This window comes from Calonectris borealis, chromosome 16 (genome assembly GCF_964195595.1).
Source record: "Calonectris borealis chromosome 16, bCalBor7.hap1.2, whole genome shotgun sequence".
Lineage (NCBI taxonomy): Eukaryota > Metazoa > Chordata > Aves > Procellariiformes > Procellariidae > Calonectris > Calonectris borealis.
In genome coordinates this window covers 8758087-8782985 of record NC_134327.1, presented here as the reverse complement: position 1 = coordinate 8782985, position 24899 = coordinate 8758087, and the positions used below count along the sequence as shown (strand labels likewise).

At 38.7% G+C, this 24899-nt stretch overlaps 2 protein-coding genes across 6 annotated transcripts in view; one reads left to right on the top strand and one right to left on the bottom strand.

Annotated features, from left to right (window-relative positions):
* The window catches only part of IQCK (IQ motif containing K), a 56360-nt gene extending 43387 nt beyond the window's left edge, over nucleotides 1–12973 (bottom strand). The window contains exons 1-6 of one of the 2 annotated variants that reach the window (XM_075165135.1): nucleotides 12913–12973; nucleotides 11334–11389; nucleotides 9427–9565; nucleotides 7477–7574; nucleotides 1374–1426; nucleotides 1175–1252 (exon numbers count right to left, since the gene is read on the bottom strand). In XM_075165135.1, coding sequence (XP_075021236.1) covers nucleotides 1175–1252; nucleotides 1374–1426; nucleotides 7477–7574; nucleotides 9427–9565; nucleotides 11334–11389; nucleotides 12913–12961 — 473 coding nt within the window. In that variant the 5' untranslated portion in view covers nucleotides 12962–12973. The remainder of the gene's footprint in view (nucleotides 1–1174; nucleotides 1253–1373; nucleotides 1427–7476; nucleotides 7575–9426; nucleotides 9566–11333; nucleotides 11390–12912) is intronic. The other variant, XM_075165136.1, reaches the window with a different exon arrangement.
* A 2-nt stretch (nucleotides 12974–12975) lies between these two features.
* On the top strand, nucleotides 12976–22766 carry KNOP1 (lysine rich nucleolar protein 1). Of its 4 annotated transcripts, none has more exons than XM_075165127.1 (5): nucleotides 12976–13083; nucleotides 14258–15674; nucleotides 19393–19461; nucleotides 19969–20046; nucleotides 22422–22766. In XM_075165127.1, exons 2-5 carry the CDS (start codon nucleotides 14259–14261, stop codon nucleotides 22731–22733), a joined length of 1875 nt encoding a protein of 624 aa, XP_075021228.1. In that variant the 5' UTR covers nucleotides 12976–13083; nucleotide 14258; the 3' UTR covers nucleotides 22734–22766. The 4 variants fall into 4 exon arrangements, with proteins under 4 accessions (XP_075021228.1, XP_075021229.1, XP_075021232.1 ...); XM_075165128.1 differs by lacking the exon at nucleotides 12976–13083 and adding an exon at nucleotides 13093–13315; XM_075165131.1 differs by lacking the exon at nucleotides 12976–13083 and adding an exon at nucleotides 13337–13533.
* The last annotated feature ends 2133 nt before the right edge of the window (nucleotides 22767–24899 follow it).

Sequence of the window (24899 nt, the reverse complement as noted above, 5' to 3'; positions counted from 1 at the left end):
CAACGTCACTGCAGTTCATAATCAGTTTCCAAACTACAAAATTCACTGCCTTAAATGGGAATCTTGTTGACCAGACCTAATGATCTACAGAATGAAACGGTTAGAAGTGTCCCACCAGTGGTAGGTTTGAACAACAGCGGCTGGGCAGTATGATGCAGTAGCAGGTACCTGAAGGTATCAGAGTTGAGATGAAACGGGTCACTCTCCAACGACGTCCATCTCTTACCACAGAAACTTCCTACACAACTTTGACCACATGACTACCTTTAAGATAGTCAAAATTAACTGTTCAAGCCACAATCACCAGCTTTTCTCCAAAGACCTGTGAATGTCAAGGAATTTTCCTCTTGCTGCATCAGTGACTAAAGGTTCTAAGTTTCACATGACAAGAGTTCAAGAAAGCTCAATTTCCACTTATGTAGCGTAATGAAGTAAACATATTTACAAAGATATTAATCTTTCGGTTTTGACTGGCCACCAACCTAGCCTGCAATTAAGTTTTCAAACTGAAAATTTTCTTTAAAATCTGACCTCTGTAATTTTCTTATTCTCTCACTGTGGACTATTACTTTACTTTTCTTATTTTCTCATACAACAGCTACATTTTAAAACAAAATGCAGTCTCAAGGACAGTAACATTTCTTTCAAAACTTCTGTGTAGCTTGGTTCTACAGGAATAATGAGGAATATACGATTGAGGCTGCCAAAACAAGTGTTCATTTCTCAGATGCAAAGTCATAAATGTCTGCAGAAATGCATCCTGACGCCAAGGATTATTACAGGTATTTTTAAAACAGCTGCTTATAGTTAGAGGAAGAATTTCTAGACTGTATATCCTCAAAGATTTCCATTGTAGGAAGGAGCATTGAAAACACTGCTTTGCTCCTTAGTACAAAGATATTCATAATACTACGAAACTATTTGAATGCCCTGCACTCTAAAATTAAAACTCTTAAGAATTCTAAACTAATTTCACTGTGAACAATGCTGGTACAAAATACTTTGTAATTAATACACTACCAAGTTAGAAAGCATCACATAGTTCTTTGTTGCATGCAGTAAAGGGCATTTAGAGGGCACAATTGTAATGCATCGAAGCTCTATTACTTTTTTGGAATAGCAGAGGAAAAAGAATAAAAGAGAAAAGGTTACTCTGAGTACTGCAATAACTTACTGGTCCTTTAGCCAGTCGTTAACAAAAGGAATGGAAAAGAATTCTGTGAATGAGTCATCTTTCCTCCTTGGGTTCTTGCTGATAACAAAAAAAAAAAAGGAAACAACTCATATTAATTTAAATTGTAGCTATTCTATTTGCAAATTAATGCCTTTGAATCATGGAGCATAATTAATAGTAAAAGCCATGATTAACTTACTTGTATAACCACTCAGTTAGGAAATCACAGGCAATAAATTTGGTCCTTTTTCTCTAAAGATAGAAGATAGTTTCAAATTATTTATTATCTTTGGATTAGTCACATGTTTTTACTACTGGAGAGAAACAGAAGCTAAATTGACTGCTTTTATTAAATAAAATATACAGTACATTACTCTGTCTACTTTAATATTGCTACTGCCAACAGTCAGTGGCTCAGCCAAAATTTTAGAAATTTTGTGGAATGCTTTCAAGTCAAGTCAAAAAATGAGTGAGAAAATTCTACATATACTATCTGGATATTTGCTGCAGTATAGCTATAACGAGTATCTCAGAATGGTGTTCTTTCTAAGTGGCAATCTTACTGCAAAGAAATTAACAGAACTCACACATGAAAATCTGTTGTAAATTACTTGCCATTTTGTTCAAAGTTCTTTATCATACTTAAAATACTTCATTGCTTCCAAAGCACAGAAGGAACATTAATGGAATATTGTTTCCTCCTGCATGGAACCAGCTTAAAGGCATTGTGAATACTTGAGACACACCCAGCAAGTATTGTATGGCTGTTCAGACAAAATCGGCTGTTGTGTAGTCGAGAAAGGAAGGCAGAAACAAGGCATATGTATATCCGCAACCACAGATACCATGGACATTACAGATAATCAGGTAAAAAGTTCAAAACCTGGAGTTTCAAAGCAAAACACTTGTGCCCTGTGCTCCCAGTTCTAAGACTTCTTCACCACCAAAGAGAATTTTGCAAAATGCTTTGCAGCAGGTTATCCTTAGTGACTCACGCAGCCAGTACCTGTTTAGCTGGACAGCACTGCATGCTGTAAAATACGTTTTGAGTGCAAAATTTGAAGCATGAATTTTGATCAATACAGAATTGATTAGGGTCTTTCTTTTCTTAGAGATATCCTCTCCGCATTCCATCTTTACAGATTGAATGTATAAATGAGTACAGGTGCTCATTCTGCTTATCACAAACCAGAGTAACCATGATGTGGAGAATGTAACGTAGACTGCTGGTCGGAATAACAGAAGAGCTTGACTAGTATCTTCTGAGCCCCTCTTACATGAGATGTGTTACGGATGTACACAGCCAGAAAGTGAACACTAAAAGCCCTTGCAGAACAGAGACACTGAGTGCTTTATCAAAATAGCAGCCATTTAGCTAAGAGAAAGCCTAGCTCCCACCCGGAAGGTAATACTTACCCTGTCAAATGGGAGATTCAACTGCAATTATTACTTTTTAGGAAAACAATTCACACTGGTCAAACACATTTGTGACTCTGCTAAATGTCATGGAAGAGGGTCGAGTCTTGATTAAAATGTACGAAATGAAGGTACTACTACCACTTGTTAAGAAAAATACAATAAATATGTAATTGGAAATTTAATGCATGATGAATGACTTTATTCTATGCATTATCCTCACCATCTGTGTTTCTCCCTGTGCTACAAGAATATGATGCAAAAAGGACTGGGGGATGTGAACAAAGAGGCAGAAAAAAAGTGCTCTACATAGCATAATTCTTCCACTTTGGGGTATTAGCACATGGCATAATTTGGGGGTCAGCATATTACTTCAGGCACAGGTGAAGTGGAGGAGGAACATTATGCGGGGTGCTGACTGCACAATGAAGAATACAGAGTAGTCATGTCACTAGGGGATGACAAATGTGAAGTTTAAAGCTAGACTGCATGGCATTCCTAGATGATACCCAGGAAAGCTTTTACTTTTCTAAGTGAATCTTATCCTTAGTAGACATACAGTCTGACTCCCACAGAAAAGAAAGAGAACTTTTAAAAAAAAAAAAAAAAGGCAGAAGAACAGAAAAAGAGCACTTTGCAAAACAATTATCAGTCCTGAACCCCATGTGCCTTTATGATCTGTTTCATGACAACAAAAGCTCTGGTGTTCATGTAGTGCTCCATTAGAATGCTTGGCTGTGAAGAAACACATCTCCTTAAGGAATTTTCACACTTCTCATGCTAATACCAGATACTTTTCCAAAAAGCTAAACACCGAAGCTTTAAGAGACCAACACCTTCACTGGAGAGCTTTCTACAGGTCATTTTAGATATTAAATGGACAAATTTTGACTTGAACAGAATCTGAAAACAAATAGCAGAGTATGATTGTCTTTGTACAGCTATTCTCAATCACAATATGAAACTGAGTCCCATTACTTAGTGAATTGTTTCAGAGAATAAATTCTATACTTTGACAACAAAATTCAATTTAATCTAGCAGTTGTAATTTAATCTGTTTTAAGTAAATTGCTTTTCCTTTGCAATGGGAAAAAACGATCAGAACAGTGTTGTCAAAACAGTCATCACCAAAAGAATCAAATTCATCTTGCTTTATCCTTGTTAGATCCAGTAAACTATCAGGGAGGAATTCAGTCAAGCTGGATACTTTTTTATTTTGTTTTTTTTTTTTGCCAGGAAACAGTTCGCTTTGCTACTGAATTAAATCATTAGTTGCACAGCAGTCAACATTTACAGAAGGGAAAAAATGACATAAATTGACCTGCCTTTGACACATTCCTCCTATGCTACATGAATCAGGAACACAGGAAATATCTGCACAATGTGCATTGTTAACCTGCAGATGTGTTTATAAACTATGAATTCAGAATTCATTTTCCATTTTTCAGTTTAAATATGATATGCTTGGTAATAATCATGCAAAAATACTGGTGATCAGGACATGGCAAAGCCATTAGGAAACCTTCTTCCATTCACCTTCCCTGATCTATCATACTTTTAAATGTAATATATTCCATTACAGAGTCTGATTCAGTATCCTCTTTCTGTGATCGCTAACCAGGAAGAGTTATGCTAATAAAAACATTTAAACATTGTTCAGTTTTAATGCTGAAAAATGAATGCATTAGTCTGTTCTCATGAGAGAAAAGATTTAAGAAAATAGTCTTTCCCCTGGAGACATTCGACAGCAGATAGGATAAAGCACAGGAGAACTTATGCGAGGGAAAAAAAAATCAGCAAGGGAATACACTGGGCAACCTAATAGGTTTCTTTCATCTCTAATTTAAAAATGAAGCTTCTGCAGACTGTTCTCATATTTATGTCAGTTTGAAGTCTGCAAATATATCTAGCAGCTGGTGGCTTTTCTAGGTTTTTGCTTTTCAGATTTTTCATATGCACTACATAATGCAAGAGAGCCTATTTTAAATGAAATGTTTAAGTTGTTATGTTTCTATATTACCTTCGAAATAAGATCTTGCAGATTTCTTTCCTACACAAATGACTACTTTCAGCATAACCGTCTCCCTTTCCTGACTTTCCCATCTGATTCTACAATCCTTCCTTTCCAGACATGGATGCGTCTTTTCTGATCTCTTCCTTGAATTCCTCTGTTGGGCCCATAATCTGATTTCCTTTACCAACATTTCAATTGCTAAACAACTCTCCTACTTAATTTTTCATTCTCTACTCATTCATCTTCATTCCCCTTCAAAACATGAAAATCTTTAGTCCCTCTCATCAAAAACCCCCTCTTTATTTTCCGTCACAATTCCCTCTCTCTTCTCCCAGGCTCATTCAATGTTGACTGCAGTCAGTTCAATTATTCCTCCCTTTCTTCCAGTGCTTCTTCCATTTATCTTCCACTGGTTTATTCTATACAGCTGCCCTTTACAGGGTTTAATGACTCATGTCTAGCCAAAATTCAAACCCAGTATTCTGTTCTCATCCTTCATGATTTCAGTTAGCTTAATCACAATTAATCATGTTCCCCTCCTGTTCTCTCATGAATTCCATGAATCTTTCTACTCTTTGTTCTCCTATTTTTTGAAGCTATCTTCTGGTGTGTTTATCACAAGATCCTTCCTCCCTGTCCCTAAACTTTCTCTGGGTTTTTAAGGGCTCTGTTTTTGATCCTAAAAATCAGTTCCAGTTATTGCACTAACCATTTTAATACAAATTATAGCATGTTTTTTTCTCCAAATCCATACGGAACACCACATTCCTTATGAAACAAAAGTATAATTAGAAATTACGTATTTAAGTCAGATAAGGAAACAGAATGTCCAAGTACAAGCACCTGGACAGTAATGGAAAAGAACACAAATATTCATTTATATGGCAAGCATAAAGAGCTATTGTTTTACTAGTTCTTGTTCAAAAGGAGGAAGAAATGATGTCACAGTGGAAAATGATCATCTGACATAAGCTTGCTTTCCTAAACTTGGTTCCCCAATAGCAGGACACCTCTCCATATAACAACAAAAATCACTTAGTGTCTTTTTGGTAAGATGTGCTCATTTTTATGACGTTTCTATACATTAGAAAATAATTGGTTTTATTAGTTTACTATAAAGCAACAGACAGACCCACACAAAATCCAATTTCAGAACAGATACTTTCTAATCTATATACCACTGAAGCTCTGCAAAATTTCTCAGATTAAAAATAGACAAAGTAACCTTAGATTTGTCCTGAGTTTAAAACTGCAATATTTCTAAGAATTCTCATATTTTTGTATTAAGTGCTGTTTTATTGCCTTCAGAAATATGTAATATCTATCAAGGACTGTATTTTAAGCCAGCTATAAGACATGCCTTTTTCCTGTTAAAGGATATGCGCTTCCTTTAAAAAAAAAAAAAGAATCGATATAGATTTCATTAAAAGTGTGATGAATAATATATATGTTCAATCTGTTCTTGGCTATGTAATGTAAATGTGATGGCAGGAATGATGTACAGAGATGTCATGCCATAACGACATGTAAATGAACCATTTTCCTATTTCACCTGTATTAATCACAGATTATAAATACATATACACACATCTATAAATCAATCAGTTTATAGACACACACAAATCTTGTGAAGACTGACCAAAAATTGAAATAACTTACTGATATTAAATGTACAGATTTGGATTTGAAATGCAAGTTTGGGGTGTCCATTCAAGCTTGGTAAGCTTTGTGTATTTTTGGCTGTGCCAGGCACGTATAGGTCAGTGGCAAATAGCACACGCGTAATTTTTACAAATTGGTCCACAATGTCTGTTACCATATATACATGTGTCTATAACAGGAAGTCAATGTCAGTAGTTGGAGAGGAGGTAGATCAAGACCTAAGATGATTAATAACCCACTAGTAACACAAAGTCTTCCTCACTTCGCTATCATTTTAATCTATAACCCAAGAGCACAGACTGTATTCCTCAGATGTGTATCGTGTAGAAAAAGGGAGATATTTTCATTGTAATTTATATTAATTGCTCTTTATATTATGAAGCTGCAAGAGGAGGCTCAGCTGCAGGCATAAAAATACAGAGACGTTTTACACTGGGAAGTGTGGATGACAGGCAGAAAAGTAGGAAAGAAATAGAAAAAAAATTACTTCGTGGTTGGAGAAAATAGCAGAGATGATGGAAGACCCCACAACTCCCAGTACCTAATCTATACCTGGGGATCTGTGAGTTAGGCTATGGTGATAGAATGAGCTTTATTTTGCACCAGTTCTAATGCTTTTTTAAGCATTCCCTATATACAATGAGGAATGCCTCTCTAGATATGTTTACACACACGTACACTGAAAACAAATTTATAAAAATATATGTAGCAAACAATGATTTTTAAAATGTACAATTTTTATAAGCTCATTAATGCTGAATACCCTGCTTTCCAATTAAATGGAATTTACACAGAATGTTAAAAAATTAAAATCCAAAATGTACCTCTATTAGGATGCCAGACCAGCAAAAATAATTGAGTAATGAAGTAAAGTTCAAGTTCTTTACATTACCCTCAAATGAGTGATGCATATTAATCTGAAAGAAAGCCTGTTTCTTTAAAACACAACACTATTTGGGCTAGATACAACTGGATATTTAAGGAGGATTTGTTGTGAGTTAGAGATTGTCATAATGATCAAGTGTGTGTAGTATGCAATCTGTTCTGAATTACTGGAGAGAACAACATTCAAGACCAGATCCAAAACAACTCATGATATGTTATTTCATATTATTGTGGTTGGTTTTCTTGCAAAAGACCAAATAAAGAAATACTGCCTGTGAAATAAAAGGCTGTAACTTCCTGCCAATGATTTGAACTAAAAACTAACCTCAAAACACTTTTCCTCCTTTGCTCGATGCAGAAGTTCAGCCATTCCGGGTAAGAGTACTGGAAATATGTAATACTCCAAGTATTCTAGAGGAGAACCTGAGCAAAACAGTACAGCCTTCACTTACAGGTAAGCACTTAGATTTCACAAAAAGACAAATATTAGATATCGTAAACTAAGTATCAGTCATTTTATCAATACCATCACAGCTTGAACTAAACAGATTCATTCAGTTCAGATACACCCACGGATCTGTCTTCACTTCTCTTCAGCCAAGACAACATCAACTTGAGTAAATTTAAACTAAAGGTGCATCAACACTGCAAACTACAGTGTGCCTCAGAGATGTCAGACTTAGTTTTAAATGAGTAAACTCAGACACCAGAAGCAGTTTAGCCAGGGAAATGAAAAGCAATGTGGACTAATTTACCCTGACAGAAAGAAAAGTAAATTAGCCTATGCTGAACTCAGTGCTGTTACAGCTAGACCACTTTTGGTATCTATACTCATGCGCTTTACAATCTGCAGTAACAAAGTTGGTCATAAAACTGAATTTCTAGACAGAGGAAAAACCAAAGGTTATATTTCAGTGGGGCTGTGATTTCTTTCTCATAATTACTTCCTACTTGCCAGATCGTTCAGAACTTTGAACATGACTTCACATACCAAATTTTTCCACCTTGAGGGCTGTCTGGGTTGGCATCTCTCTCTTATGTCTGACTGCACTGCCCTTACGTGAGGTCTACTTACCATACTTCCCATGTGGTCACACACATTGGCATCCCCGAGTTCTATGCAGAAGAAAGCAGCTGCAGTCAGCATCACCAAAAAACAGCTATGCTATTGCCCATGCTCTATGTATAGCCTAACAGCTACATGCTTCCTCAACTGATAGACTCAAGCTCTGTTTCCTTCTCAGCTTTTCCCCACATCTCCATCTTCCCTAACGGGATCCTTCACCATCAACTTACAAACTGGGTTAAGTGGAGAAGCCTTCTACCCCTTCTCCTGAAGACACTGCACATGGAGGAACTCAAGTTCATTGGGCCGGAGGGAACAGGGAGCATGCCCCTCTGTGAAGCCGTAACAGCACTTCCCTCAGAAAGGTGAACAAAACAAAACTAGTTAGGATCCTAGACAAGCAGGGGTGGCTTATTGGCTGAAGTGCTGTCCGTGATTTAAAGCTAGATTGCCTGCCATTCAGTAAGTATTCAGGTTTTGGTGTGGTCAGTAAAGACTAAGTCATAGAAGTCTTCTCTTCTGGCAACACAGCTGAAACACTGAATTTATCCTCTACTTTATACCTTTAATTAGTTCATATACTGCCAGAAAATGTTCATAATTGGAAGGACACTACATATATAAAAACCAAGGGTAACACTGCTTCTGACTAGCAACAGGAATTCCTAATGAGCGAGAATGAATGGAAGAGAAGAAAAGACAAAATGGACGGCTGAAATGCATAATAAAAATACATCGCTACTTGGTAAATTTTATAAAGTACAGAAATTGATAAAAATGGAAGAACAAAACTTTAGAGCTGTTTCCATTCTAATTTGTAATCAGACGGGCAAAGATAATATTTTGAAAGCAGTTTTCAAACTCAATTGTCTATTTAGTCTCTAGTTTTGCATTATTAAATTAGAGGAAGAAATGTTTGCCTTTCTCTGATTTAAGTAGCTAAATAAAAAGTCACTTATTCAGAAGAGAACAGAACTGCCTTAACAGCTAGACAATGCTACTGATTTGTAACACACCATTTGAGCTTTCTTCCATTGACCAACTGGCCAAGCTGGCTCCCTGTTTACAGACCAGGGGACTAATCATGCAAATTCCACTTAAGAAAAGGTGTTGTAGCTGTTAACACTTTAAATTGAACAAATGACAAACCCTTGCCAAATGCAAGAAAAATAATCACAGCAGGGTTCAAGATAATATACTCCTACTTACATGTTTTTGGATCAGGTGGCTCTGGAAAGGGGGCTGCCTCGAGTATGGGAAGCAACTGTTGGACAACAGTATCAGCTGCAGGGGCTGAATAAAATTGTTCCATCCGTAATGGCTGCAATATTCCTGCTTCCAAAGACACCTGTTCAAGATAAATGTAACCTATATAAATACCCCAATCAGACTGTAAAAAAATAGAAGCCAATTCAACAGGAAAAATTATAAGGTCAGTTAAAAAAACACGGCATTATAATTTCTAATTCAAATATTAAATTATTGCCATATTTTCTGACTACTTTAAAAGAAAGAATTACACTTTAAAAATTATGCAGTTTCCAGCACAATAAAAACATCCAACCCTAACAGAAGGCATATGATGGTTTTTAAGAGAATATGGTGAGATAACACAATTTAAAAAATACTTTAGCCATTGTAAGAAATAGTAATTCTTTGAAAATAAAAATTGGCAACATTTTTGAATAGTATTTTTCCACTCAGAAGCTTATATATTTGTTTCTGTATTGTTCAGAAGTCCTGACACTCACCTTTTAAAGAAAACAAACTTTCCTTCTAAACAAAGCACAGACAGACAAATTCAGAGCAGATGCAAATCCGAATCTTAAGTTTCCCCATACAGAAACAATTATGGATACCATGAAAAAAAGTCCACAATTTTATGTAGAGTTTTTACGAGTGCAGGAACTGTTACAGTAAGCCAGCAGAATACTCCTAACAGACACTGAGCCACACCTGTTACGGAAAGGCAGATACCTCCTATTATCCCCAAGAATGCACCATCATTACAGTTTTCTGTGAAAACATGTTATGAAAACTATGTCATCTTTTTCTCACAGTTTTTCTTTAAAATTCAGTTGGATTTATGAGCTACTGAAAAGCAGGTGGTGGGATCAGGCCACTACACTTACAACACTCTCATAATGCATGTCAATGACTGCAGAGAGACTCCTTTTTAATACATGCAAGATTCAAAAAATGATCCTTTTGGAAATTAAAGAAAATGCATCAACCTAAAAAGGTATATTATTTCATTTTGATGTTCAAATATATCAATATATTATGCCCAGGCTAATGCCCCGAGCAGAGTTCACTATTCAATTTTAATAACAGCCTGTAATGAAGCCAGTTTCATTTGGGGAAACAGGGTAGGTCTAAACAGACCAACTGTCATACAATTTAAACTGCATTGTCTTAAAATAGTTTCAAAATAACAAAGTAACCTAAATACAGAATAATAAGATAAAACATCTACAAAAATGCCTGATTTAAATGAAAGTTAACTCTGTATGTGATGCCCAGAAGAATTAATTTTGCTGCTCCAAGAAAAAAAATTTTGCTGCTGGGGACAAAGATTTAAAGTGGTTTGTCTTTCTTAAGTTTTTAAGTCTGCCAAACAAGTCTTCCTAGACTGAATTTATTTGGTCAAAATTAGACATCAGTCAACTTTGATCAGGTTTAATTCCACTAATTTCAATGGCCACATCTAAGTGACCTATCACATATGTGAAATTGGGACATAACTCTGCTGCACTTGCTCGCCTCTCCTGCGTATTTCAGTGCTCAGTCTGCTTGCAACACCCCCCAAAGGAGATCCTTGCATACTTCAGGGTCCTGCTGACGAAGCAGACAGTCACAGAAAAAAAGACAGCGAGATGTACAAACCAAACACAGCTGGTAATCTAATTTTAGGATAGTGCAACCCATGTTGTTTTAAATAAAAGCAATGATTTGGAATATTACATTTGTTCATTCACAAAAGCTGTTTGCAAAATGTAGTTTTGTTTTCATTTTATGAATGACTCTATTCTGCGGGTACCTACTTTTCCCATTTAGTTATTTAAAATCTTTTAAAACCAGCCCTATGCAGATTTTTTTACTTGAGCTTTACTCACAGATCCAAGTTTTGATTCAGGAACATCGGGAAATTGAGGCTGTTCTGCTTCATACTCTAAAAGTAAGAAGTACAACATTTATCCAGATGACTTTAAAAACATATTTATTTTTCTCCTAAACAAACATTAGTTTCTAAAGGTACTTATTCTGGCTTGAAACAATAAAAATTAGTATACAACAAATTTTTGTTTAACATGAAATCTAATGTTTTAAAACAAGTGAGAACTTTAGAGCCTCTTGTCTTGGCTTTAAGTCAAGTTCAAGGTTCTCAATGATAAAAGAACCCTTTATTGGGAAAAGACTTTTAACCAAAATAATAATTTTAAATACTTTAATGTAAGTAAAATGCAGATGCTTGCACGGAATTAACCATTGTTTTTACTAGTGTATAATACTGCTTTTCAACTTTAATTCCTCTAAAAGCAATTAAATCCCTAGGACATTGCTAAGTATTACTGTCTCCACTTTTTTTCAAAAAAAAAAAAAGGCAAAAGCAGTACATGACCCACATGGATTACTGAGTGAATCAGGATGAGAAAAATAAAGGACGACAATGGACCTGATATGAAAAAAACTTACAGATTACACAATACAGAAAATTCTTACAGACAAACTCAGCAGGTTTACCATTCTACCATTATAATTAGGAGATTTACTGGCATCACTACTTCTGTGTGTCCGACAGATGCCTCAGCTGAGTTATATTAGAATAAGCAACTTTATTCCTACGTTTAAAATGGCCGTTTTAATGCAAAATACCTACTTTAAAGCATTATAAAGTACTAAATGAAGAGAACTCCATTCAGGCACCGCAGAACTATGGTGCTGGTCTCTCAGCTTCCTGATCCGTCTCAGTGCTCTCAGACTTTGGGAAAAGACCAAGACTTTCGCTTTTAGAATTGGACTCTGGTAACAGTTGTTCTGTATTCATTGAACTTGCATAATAGCTATAACATTGTCACCTCTCTGCTTTCCCAAGGCAATAATCCAACTCCCTTAGCAGGATAGCTCACAAAGCTGCATCCACGCAGGGTGCAGATTGCTGCATGGTAAACCAGAGGCCATGGCACCCTTGCAGTAAGCTGGATACTTTGGGCCCTACTGGCAGCAGAAACACACACAAAGGTATGTTTCTGTCAGAAAATGATGACAATAAAAAGTAACGTAAGGCTGACGAGCAGAAACACTTTCGGACTTGCTCTCGGTGATGAGAAGGGCGGTTTTTTAGCACTCTTCTGGAGGCAGGGACAGCCAACGCCTCCGTAGGGCCGGCTTTGCCCCCCGGCTCCACAGCACCGATACGGGAACGGGCGCCCCAACACGAGCGGCGGGGCAGGGGCCCGGCGCCGGCCTCGGCCCAGGCAGCAGCGAGGAGCGGCCCTGAAGAGCCCCGCGTGACCGAGGCGGTGAGGGACGGCGCCGGCGGCCCTCCCCGGGCGTCTCTCCCCGCCGGGGTGCAGAGCCGGGTCGGGGCCGGGGCCGGCCTCACGGGGCCCGCAGCCCGCTCAGGACCAGGCCAGGCCGCCCCCTTCCCCCGGAGGCCGGTAGCCCCGGCATCGGCGCGGGAGGAGCTCCCACCTGCGCACACCCGCTCCCAGAGACTCGGCGGCCGCCCGCACGCCGCCATGCCGCGCCGCGTTGCCGCGGCAACCGCTCCGCCAGTCTCCGTCGCGGGGCGGGCGCGGCCGCGTTCCCCTTCCGGGGCGGCGGGGCGGCGCGGCGGCGGGAGCTGCACGTGGGCCGCGGCAGGTAAGCGGCGGCGGGGCGGCCTGCCTCGGGCCGCGGCCTGCCCGGCGGAGGCGCGCCCGGAGCTCCCACCCGGGCGGCCTCCGCTGGCGAGGGGGCGGCGCGGCCGAGCCGGGCGGTGTCCGTGCGGGCGGCAGCGGGGCGCATCCGCCGCACTCCGCTCCCTCCATCTAACGGCGGCAGAAGCGGAGCGGGATGTGGGGTGGCTCCGCCTCGGCTCGCCGCGTGGAGCTGGGTGGGTCCCCCGAAATCGGTTTCGGTCGGCGAGTCCGGCTCCTTCCCAGGGCGCGGGGCTTGCCTGTGGGCAGGCCCGGGCAGCCCTGGCCCGTCAGCCCGGCTCCCACGGGGCGCAGGCTGGCAGCAGCCACAGCGACGGGCAGGAGGGGCGGGCGGCGGCGGTCACACGCGTCTGCTGGCTTCACGCGAAAGCCCTGACAAGCGTGCGGGTAACAGGTATAGGTATACTGGGGTATACGCAGATTTTTGTAAAGGATAGTGGCCGGTTGCCTTGCAAGAGGCATTTAAAGAAATCCTGTGGGTTAGTTATTGATTAAAAGACAGGAAACCATGTAGGAATAAATAGGTTTCTCAGCAAAGACAGGGAGTGTCACCAGATGGGTCCCAAAGGCTTCTCTGCTGTAACCTGCTCAGAGGCACGAATGTCCCGAGAAAGGGAACGGACAGCAAGGACAAGAAATCACAAACAGAAGCAAATTCAAGGTAATGGCTAAGGATCTTGTAATGCTAAGTGGGCAGTACAGTGAAGTTCAATGTTAAATAAATGAAAAGTCATACATACGTGGAAAACCACCTGAACTATACTTACCGATTTATATATATGTCTATGTCTTGTCATTTAGGAAAGATTTTTAGAGGGTAGGTATTTCTGTGAAAATGTCATGCTCAGCAGCTGTCAAAAAGACAAATAGAAGGTTACAAACTAACTAGGACAGCAATAGAGAACAAGACAAAAAATCGCCCCTTCACCACCCCAGTAGACTATCTTTTTAGTGCTGCATGCGGTTCTGGTTCCCTCCCATCACAGAAAGCAGATTGTGAAATGGGAAAAAGAATGCCAGGGACAATGAGAGATATGGAATGATTTCAGAATAAAGGAAGACTGGACTTGCATCATCTTGTTGAAGCGGTGTGCTAACATCTTCATTTCGTTTTTTAGAATGATAATAAAGAAAAAGAGAAAAGAAGTTCATGAGGAACCTATACAGAAAAAGAAAAAGGTGAAAAGTAGTAGGAGCCAGACTATCATTAAAATTGAGAAAGGTGTTCAAACTGTCATTAAAACTGAGGATGATGACCAGCTTGAAACAAAAACAAAGATAAGGAAAAAGGAAAATTTAAAAGAAGATGAATGTTTAGATCAATTAGAACTGAAGAAGAAGAAGAAGAAAAACAAGAAAAAGAGAGTGGGCTCTGAATTACTGAAAGAAGCACATTCAGAAAGCTTTGTGAATGTAGAAGGCCATCTGGATTCAGAATGTCAAGAAGAATCAGAGGAACAAATTAAAATTCTCAAAAAGAAGAAAAAAGTCCAATGTCATTCCTCCTTATCATTGGAGAACGATGAGAATAGTGATGTGGAGTTTTCAAATCATCATACAGGTGGTACTAAGGAAAATGAATTTGCTTTTAAACAAAGCACAAAGAATAGTGCTTTGAATTTGGAATGGGATGGTGAAGTAATTAAGAAAAAAAAGAAGAAAGGCATTTTTTCTTTAGCATTAGAAGACATCCAGGACAGTGAACATAAACAGTCTGAAAAAGCTCGTAAAAAAACACATAAGTACATTTCACAAGAAAAAGGTTTTATTGGTGAAAACCATGGAACAGATGATATCCAGAATGATGGGGAGAGTTATGCGAGGAGAAAGAAGAGGAAGAAAAAGAAAGATAAGTCCGACTCCTTTTTACCACTAGCAGATAATCAGGACAACATCTGTGGAGTTCCTCATAGCCCCATTGCATTAAGTGGCTTCAGAAAAAGGCAAAGAAAGAATTTCCAGGAAATTACATCGACAAACAGAGAGAAAGAGGACATTACTGAGAACTCTGGAAGTATCAGAGAGACCAAGAGGAAGAAGAAGAGAAGCAAAGATGTTTCCTCCTTAACGTGTGAAGATGATCAAGACTACAGTCACAGAGTTCCTGATAAGCATCTCCCTGCACAGCAAGAAATTGAGCCTGAGGAAAAGCAGCTTTCTGGAAAAAAATGCCGAAAGAATATCAAGGATAATAATGAAGTAATCAAGAAGAAAAAGAAAAAGAAGAATCAGAAAGAGGAGGAGAAAACAACATATTCAAAAGTTTCTTTAAACAATGATAGTGCATCTAAAGGCCAAAAAATAACACTACTAGAAACCAATAAAAAGAACAAAGAGAGCGAAATGAAGCGAGCGGAATGTGTCACAGGGGATGTTGTAGATAGGGTATTATGCAATAGTAATCATATGCTCTCTGACAGAAAAAGGAAAAAAAGAAAAAAAGAAGTACCACAGGACTCTGCTGAAGAACCAGGTTCAAAAGCAAATGCAAAAAAGAAAAAGATCAAAAGAGAAGACATGGGAAATGAGGCACTGGTAAGTTGTAAAGAGGAGGGTATCTTTGCACCCTCCTGCTCAGGAGTTGAAAGCTTTTTAGGTAGACAGTTTCCTATTTTGCAGGCTGTTCTGCCTGTTCAGACCCTTAGGTTACATTTAGGTCAATACAGGCCGCCTCTGGGTTTTGAGAAGCAGGATCAGCTCATCTGCTGATTTCAGCACATAATAGTTGTGAAACACGGGAAAGTATTTTTTAATGCCTACTGCTGTAGTCATATAGTGTTTCAATTGCGAAAATGTAAATAGCAAGTTTTGGGACAAAAAGGAAACTAGTATGTACAGTCTTAAATGTTGTTCTATTCCTCCTTAAGTTGCTCTTAGCAAAGTGGCAACATTCCTATAAAACAGGATTTTAATACCACATTTAACCTGAGCAGGTTGGTAACATTGGCAGCATGAGTGCATCTAACTCTGTTTGTTGGACTTTTCCTCAAGCTTTTGCTGCTGTTGCTGCTGGAGTTGCGCAGCATTAGAAATGAGGGGGAAGTTTAGCCGAAACCTGTTGTCTAACTTGGACAAAACTTTAGACAAAATCCTAAGAATCCTAAGTGTAGACTAGGCTGAGAGCATTTATTTATAAATTCTAATAGAAAAATACTAGAGAACAACCTAAACACAAAGTCTTAATTTAAAAAATAAATCTATGCAAGAAAATAAATAGATACAAGAGCTGTGTAAATTATAACTGAAGGTAACTGGAATTGCATCCAGACTGAGTGTTAAAGGAAATCCCATCCCAGAGTCTTGCAGTACTGCCATTTCTGAGGTGAAACAAACATGAAGAGGAACTGATGAAAGACTTGAAATACAGAGGTTTCTTTGATTTTTTTTTCAAAAATTAAAATATTAAGATCTGGTTTTATTGCTTGAACTTTTTTTTTTCCGCTTGCTTCTTTTTTTATCTGATTAGGGTCATATTTTAAAGCTATTTAAGTGCCTAAAGTTAGTACCTACATACCTAACTGCTGTTGTTGTCATTGGGAATTAAGCTGAGAGATGCTCAGAAATTCAATAGGTATCTATCTGTATTTTTAGCTGCTTAAACGACTTTGAAAACAGCTCATTGCAAGTCATTAGGAGCTTGTTTTATTTTCATAGGTAATGAGAAACTGCACTCCAGTTGTTTTTTATCAAGAACTTTGAATGCTTGGCTTGTTTAAAAGTCAAGCACTAGTTAATAAAGCGTTGAAGATTTTTTGTAAACTAGGGAGAGAGTGGGCCATAGCGCTAGCTGCCTCTCAAGCACACTTCATGGTGTGCTTTGCTTTGTTATGCATTCATATATGCAGTTTCTTCATGTTCGGTGGAAACCTGGCAGGTTTCTGGGGTCTAGTGCTAATAATTAAATACAGATTTATTTAATCAGGTTCTTCAGCCTTTGTGGAGACCCAGATACAGCCTTTTCCACAAAGGTTTGTATTGGGAGTGTGTATGCTTATCAGTCATTAGGTGAGCAGGCTTTTTACTTAGGTTTCTCCTTTGACCTTTCAAAGGACAAGGTGGTTTTATTGCTGGGATATATTTTCTAATTAAATTGACATCGCCTTTTTGAGACTGTTAGACATTATTTGGATTCTTGCAGCTGCTCACATTCTGTGGAGGCAAGATAAGCCTAACAATGACAAGTAAGCTTGCATGACCAATTACAATGGAAAACACAGCAAATACCTTGCGAACAATTGAGAAGGGTGTAGGGTGATGCATGTTTTGTTTCTCTTTCCCATATTCAGCTCTGTCCTTTAATAATAAAAAGTACTTCAGAGAAATTCTCCTGAAGATTGAGAAGTCTGGGTAAATCACTTCTACAGAAATCTAGTTCCTGCCAGGCCAAAAGACACTGCTGTAATAAATGGCTGATAACATTGGTCTTGCATTTAACTGTGCCATAGTCCTGAACCATTTTCTAGTCTCAGAGTGCCACACACACTGCTGCATGCCTTGAAAAATCCTCTGTTGGACTTGTGCAGCAAGCAAAAGAGTAAGTTTTTAAAGACAATGTGGAGTGATACCCACTTAATATCAATGATTGATATTTTTCCCATGGATGCCATTACAGTCAACTGGGACAGAGTGAGAAGGAATGAGGACTCAGTTTACTTCTTTGAAATTGTTTGCCTGCAGATAGCATAATCTTACCACTTGTGAATGTGCTCCCCTTCCATGAAGTTGGGGGAAGATTGGCACACCTCCAGAGGGGGTAATTTTTGCCACACAGTAGCCTTCAGCAGGTCAGCGGTATGCTGTGACTTAGCAGGGATGGGGGTGCACCCTTCCTCCTTCCTTGTCTGTCACTTAACCTTCCAGCTAAAAAAAAAAAAAAAAAAAAAAAAAAGTTGCATCATTTTGCAGAATCCTGTCATGACAGTTTTCCTGCTTGTTTTAATAGATCTGAAAAGACAGTACCAGGCCATCTAGAAGTAAATTGGTTTTTTTTTGTTTTCTTTTTTCTTTTCATCCAAGAGAATGAGCTCTCCTTATTGCAGACAGTGTTCTCGCCATTTTTAATGGTGCATATACTTGTGTGTGTGTGAAATCAATGTATAAAAGGTAGCTTTGGAAAATGGGCTAAGCCATTTATGGCTTTAAATAAAACTGTAAACCCTCAAAAAAGTAACAGCAGCTTCTACTGACAGAAGTATGTTACAAATCTTTTCCTTCTTAGTGTTCCTTGGCTATTTCATGCTTGGATTATTATGTTAGCTATATTAATAGATCTTCCCTTTGGCCACCTTTTCCAGGCTGGTCTAAAGCTTATGGCTGTAATTTACCACTATCCTGGACTTATTACTTATCCTGTCACACTGGATGCCCGAAAATCTTATCCTGATTACAAATTTGGAAAAGAAAGGCTGAAGGCAATGATCTAAAAATGCCAGTCAATGGGAGCAAAAGCTGCTGAAGGGCTGCACTTTGTGGAAGAGTTATCTGACAGTATCTGACTGCTTGTGGACTCTGCCACTGATTTACCTCCTGCCTCCTGCGCATCCATTCCTGCCATAGCTGCTCTGTCTCTTCACATCAGCTCCCTGTTCCTTGCTCTCAAATATGGAACTAACATGCTGTTTGCTGCCATTGTAGGGAGACACTTTATGTATGTGTCACACCTCTTGTCGTGCTCTTTCCAGACTGGAAGCTCCTTGGAGACCATCATCTACGCTGCACTTGTCCAAGACCAAGCACAATGCAGCTGCCTCTTGATTGTTTTTTTTTGTTTGGTTGGTTTTTTTTAAGCGGCTAGTGGGATCAACATGCTTCAAGCTTGTCCTGTGCATTCAGAGGGGCCATTATCTTACCACCGCTTTTTAAATTTCTTTTTTTTTTTTTTGTACTTTCACTCTTTCTGTCCCTCATTTCAAATATAAATTTCAACTTAAACTGTTTAATTTGAAATGACCCTGCCTGCAAACGTTACTGTATGTGCCAATGATGTTGGCAGGTCCATTTTAATGTGTGAATTTAAAAAAGAATCCCTTATCCTCTTTGCTAAAAAAGGATAATAAATCCTCAAATTTCTTTCTCCAAAGAAATGCACAGGTTTAATTGGCTTTTCCAGCTTAGATCTAACTATTTCATCTTGCCCAAAAATAGTACTACTGTATTGTTTAGTGTTTTTACTACTTTTGTGGTCAGAGCTGTGTAAATTCTGATGAACCAGAATGGATAAAAATATTCATACAAGCTTTTTCCTGTTTTACAGGAACATGTGGATGATGTAACTATTGTGCAGGAAAAAAAAGGAAACTGTGATGAAGTTAACATAGACAAGGTATGGGTTGTCTTAACTGTGTAAGATTTAAAGCAAGTCAGCATATAAGGTATGCATAGAATTTGTAAGAAAAAAAACTGCTTGGTTGCTCAGCTATGCCAAGATTTCTCTAAATAGAGCTCTGCTTAAAATGAGCTTTACCTTCCGTGGGTTAAGTCCAAAATGTACAGCTCCAGTCAATGTCAGAAGCTTCCAAGTACCTTATTAGGTTAAATACAGGTTTCTTTGCTTCTTGTCATGTTGGCAGTTTCAGTGTAGCTGTTACCTGCAGTTAGAAGATTAAGCATATCTGATACAGCAAAATGTTCATTTTAAAATACTCCTACAAAAATTGTAGTTCTCAAGTTGACTGTGTAAAAGGATCACATGCAACTTTCTAATTATCCTTGCAAAATTCTGAAGATAACTAATTATTTTATTCTTCCCTTATCTTTTCACTGTGAATTAAATTAACTGTCATTTAACACACAGAAGATAACGTCTTGTACTGTTTTTTCTGCATGCTAGGTGAGGCGGCAGGCTCTGCAAGAAGAAATCGATAGAGAATCTGGCAAAACTAAGGTTTTCAGTCCCAAAGTGGAACAGGTATGTATGAATTTAGACTTTGATCTGATGGAAATATTGTGTCCCAGAGCAAGTTCCTAAAAAAGGCACTGCACTTTTTTTTTGCATGTGGCTCAGGTACATGGCTTGGCACAACTGTGTGCCTTCTGACTATAAATTTAAGGTCATGCTATAGAAGTTAGTACAATCCAAAGAGGTCTGGGAGCTGACCAGTCAACTCCAACAGCAGTTGGCATTGTACACAGCTCTAATTCCCATCATCAGTCCTCAAAAGCAACATTTTCTCTGGTTCCTGTGGAGAATGAGCCATGACAAATTGCTACAGCAGCATTTTCTGCTTACTGTGAAATACAAATAATTCTAGGCTATGGATATAGCAGTCACTAAATTGTATCTGAATTGTTATCTGGAAGACTTTGCAGACATTCAGAAATAGGTGTGCACCTGGAAAGGTAGAAGGGATGACAACTCGTAACACATGCGTGTGATATTTAGTCAGTCCTCTCCTAACTTCTACATCTTTCCTCTACTTCTTTGAAAGATGATTCTTTATTCTTTGTGTTTGCATCCTACTCAGCCTGCCTCCTGACAGGTTTACAGTAAGGTAGTGGAAACTATTGCAGTAGTGTTTAGCAGGGGTAGTAAGACTCAGGAGGAGAGAAAGCTTTGCTAGTAATTCAGGATTCTTAGTTGTTTCGCAAGACTGCCAGTATGCCTAGAAAGTTGGAATATACCTCAAACAAATGCCAGAAACAACTCCTGTAGGTTTTTACATAGTGGGAGTCAGACTGCAATAGCTCTTGAACTGCAACCATCTAATAGTCTCTGAAGTCATTGAGAAAAATTACATCCTTGGCAGGGGATCTCAGTTCTTTGGTGCTGATCTGTCTCTGTTTAGTAGTATGCAGAAGAATAGAAGCTATGAAAACTAATTCATCAGCTTCACAAAGAGTGAGCTGGAAATGCTGCAGCAGAAGCTATGTGTAGTGTCTGTCAGCAATTCATTGAAAAAAAATTACAGGGTTTGACAAGCCATAATTATTTTTGCATCTGTGCAGATGTCTCCCATTCCAAAGGGAGGACATATATATATGTGTATGTGTGCATGCATCTGTGTCACAGACCTGGACTTATACAGCAACTTGTCTTTGAGCAAGATAAAAATACTAAAGTATTATGGATAGTGTTCTTTTAATAGCAGGTATTCTGGCCTGTGACAGTGAATGATACTCCAGTTTTGCATTTTTTTTAAACTTAAAAAACCTGCTACAGCTTGCCTGCAATATTGTGTAGCATGCTGTGTGTCATGTTGGCTGTCTAGTGGAGAATGACTGTTTTATGCAAGCTACAACTGTTCAGTTGGAAGGATTTCAGGCTTACATAAACAAACCACTAAATTCACATTTTTTCCTTTGATGTAGCCAGCTCAGTCTATTTAATTAAGGATCAAACAATCTTCCATTTAGTACCACCCCCAATTTTAAAGAAAAATTGGGAGTAGCAGTCCTGCCAAAAATAGTTATAAATGACTGCATAGCTCCTAGCTATAGCTCAGGAGTCAAATAAGATCCTTAGATAATGAAGCCTGTTCTTAGGTAAGCCAAAAGTTCATAAACTTTGTAAATTTTATGTTGTATTTTGGGTTATCCACAAACGGTTGAATTCTGATTTTACTTGGACATTACTTACATTCTCAAAAAGGAGCCAGTATCTGCGGACAAAAGAAAAATCCTGAAGGAGTGAACTAGTTCAAAGAATACAGTGAAAGGCAGAGTGAAGGAATGGCAAACTGTGAGGGAGGGGAGGCTTGAAGAGAAGTGTATTTAGTACTGTTAGATAAGGGTATGCCCTCAGTTTTTGCACCCTTGCAATATTAGCGGCAATTAGTGGGATGAGAATGCAAATGCTACTTAAAGCGTATGAGCCAGATTGAACACTGTCTCCAAAACTAACATAACAAAACACTGCTGAAAACAACAGCTACCTAACTAGGCAGTAGGAAAATGAAAAGATAACCGTACGAAGTGACAAAGTGAAAGAGGACTAAGTCTGACAATTGTCTTAGAATAAGAGAAATGATTGGGCAATGTCTGGCTTTTTGAGCTAGGCAAGTATTATCCAGAGAGCAGAAAAGTCAAGATTCCTAAAGACAGGGGGAAAGGACGTTCTGAAAGTACATTAAACCCTGTCTCCACGTTAAATGAACTGAAATGCTAATAAAGATGCACTCATGCAGAATTATGTCATTCTTTTATCACGTCCTTTGAGAGGTACTACCCGTGGAATCCCTGTCAGGTTTTTGTAGCTGGTTCTGTTCTTATGGTACACAGCCAGAAATCGTCTTCCTTGGTCTTGGTATTATTTAATTTTAATGTTAACCTTGTTTTGCTTCACAGGGTACAAAGTTTGGCCAGTGGAGTACAGCTGCTTTTCAAAGCTCTGAGGAAGAAATGAAGTTTTTTAGACTGATGGGTGGCTTTAAAAAGGGCTCTGTGCCTATCCAAAATCTCTCAGCAACTACAAACAAACCAAACATGGCTCTGAACAGGGAAGGGGAGGAGAAGTTACAGCAGGCTCTGAAGATGGAATTCGATAAAGCAATGGACTTGAAGCAACATAGAGGAATTGGTCTTGGATTTCAACCTGCTGCCAACAAAAAAGTATACATAGACAAATATACATCTAAATCTATAAAATTTGAAGATTAAAACTCTGAAGTAATAAAAGGAATGAAAATTCAACGGGCAAATTTCTTTTCACTTTCCACATCTTTTTACTTGAAATAAAATACAAAATGTTTAAGAAATTTGATTTATGAGGCACTTTTAGTGCAAGTTTTCAATTGCATACGCCAGATTATGTGGAGCTGGGTCCTCACTTCAGCTAAACAGTAAGTTTTTGAAACCTTTACAATGTTTTTTACAAGGCAAGAGACAGCCTCCTTCAAAAATTGAAGATATGTGGGCAATGCCTGCAACAAGTTGAAACTTAGTAAACTTTTTTTAAAATACTGATTTCAAACTTATTTTTAGCTACATCTTAGTAATTCAAAAGGATTTTAGTGTTCTGTAAAATATTCACATTTTTACACTCAGTGAGTGGTACAAAGTGATGGCGTTTTACTTTGAAGAAACACTACTGGTATGCCTACAAAGTTGATGAAGGGAGACTTTTAACTCAGAAAGTACTTTCTTAAATAGTAGCATCTTCATTATAATAATGAATAGCATTGAACATCCTCTATATTTTAACTATGCTCTGGCAATTGGATTTTCAAGCAGCAGCTGTTACCCGTAAATGAAGGTAAATGCTTTCTGGATAGCAGCACCAAATATATGGATCTAGACTTCCTAAATTATAGAAAGCAAGGTAATTTTAATAATGTGCTTATTGGGTTCATTATACATCAATCAATGAAATATCTAACCTTTGGATTTTCAGACAACTTGCACTTTCACTGGCTTTTTAATAAGAGTGCAAAATATGAGACTGCATTTGTGTATGTTGTGTTCAGAATTCAAGGGTCCGAAGCAGTCTGTCAGTGTCTTGCTTGGAGTTACAAAAAGATAGTGAAAAACTGTCATGTATTTTACTGCTGCCTGTGCCATTTGTTATGGGAGACAGTGTTGTTATGTTTTAGTGCAGCTCCGGTTCTTAAGCAGAACAAGGTGACCATCTCTTACGTCCATGCCTGCTGTAGTATAATATTGGCTGACTTGCAGGGGAACCCCAGCCCCCCAGAATTAGGTTATTGTCTCTACTTACCCAGCTCGTTGTTCTGCTGAATTACCTATCGTTTTTGATAATCATGCCAACTGAATTACTAAATTTCTTGCTCTTTTAAGGCAACCTCATTTTCCACAATAGTCTTTTCCAGTGGACCGGTCTACCTGAAAGCAGCTGCCTCCAGCAGAAAATACCCTTAGCAAAAGAGCAGTTGGTTCCAATGCATTTTGGGCAGCTCTTGAGGGGAAGTGAAAATAACGCAGAGGCTCCAGCTTAAGGGGTTGCCATGAATCCATTCCCATACCTGGGAAGAGGGAGATGCTGAACCACTTCCTGCAGGGTCTGAACTTGTCTTTAAGGAAACCATCTCCTGTAAAGCGTCATTTAAAACCACCCCTAGCTCAGGGTGAGTCTGTTTTGCACCAGTGCTCTCAAAGCTCAGCAACTGGCTTCAGCCGGCCCTTCTAGGCTTCAGCTGTTGCTTTACTTAAATTCAGATAGTAGAGGTTCTGTTTTCTCTTCTGATCTAAGACAAATGCTGAATTCAGGCCCTCAGCTACTTGCCTGGCAAAAAAATAAGTTAAAATAAAGAAACAGGTAGGAAAATGTCAACTAGCGACTTCATTTAGGAGGAGAGGGACAGCATGTACAGCTTTCTGCTGCAGAGCCAGTCTTGGGTGGTTAGTGACTGGTCTTGCACTGCCACTGACGAAGATGCTGAAGATGATATTAGTCCTAGCCTTGCCTTTGGATAAGGACTCCTTTCCCATCTAAAATTGCATAATGTATACCAGTGTGTTGCTCGACTATAGGTTTGTGGATGGCCTGGCACCTTGCTCCTGATAACATTGTGCACATGAAAATGTCATAGTTTGAAAAACAAGACACATACCTGGGGACAAAACTGTCAGCTTTTTTCAAGCAGTCAAACTTGGTCTGGCCTGTATATTTGCTATATACAGAAGAAAGAGGAGGTCTATAATAAGTAGAGTGCTTTAACTAAAATTAATTTTGCTCTAACATGGAAGTAAGCCAAAAGCAGTTTATTAGAGTGGCTATGTTAGCTTCTAAGATAGATGTTTAGACTTTGCTCCTGATAACTAACCAGAGCTTTCTGCCTGTTGTTGAGCTATTTTTGCACTAATAAA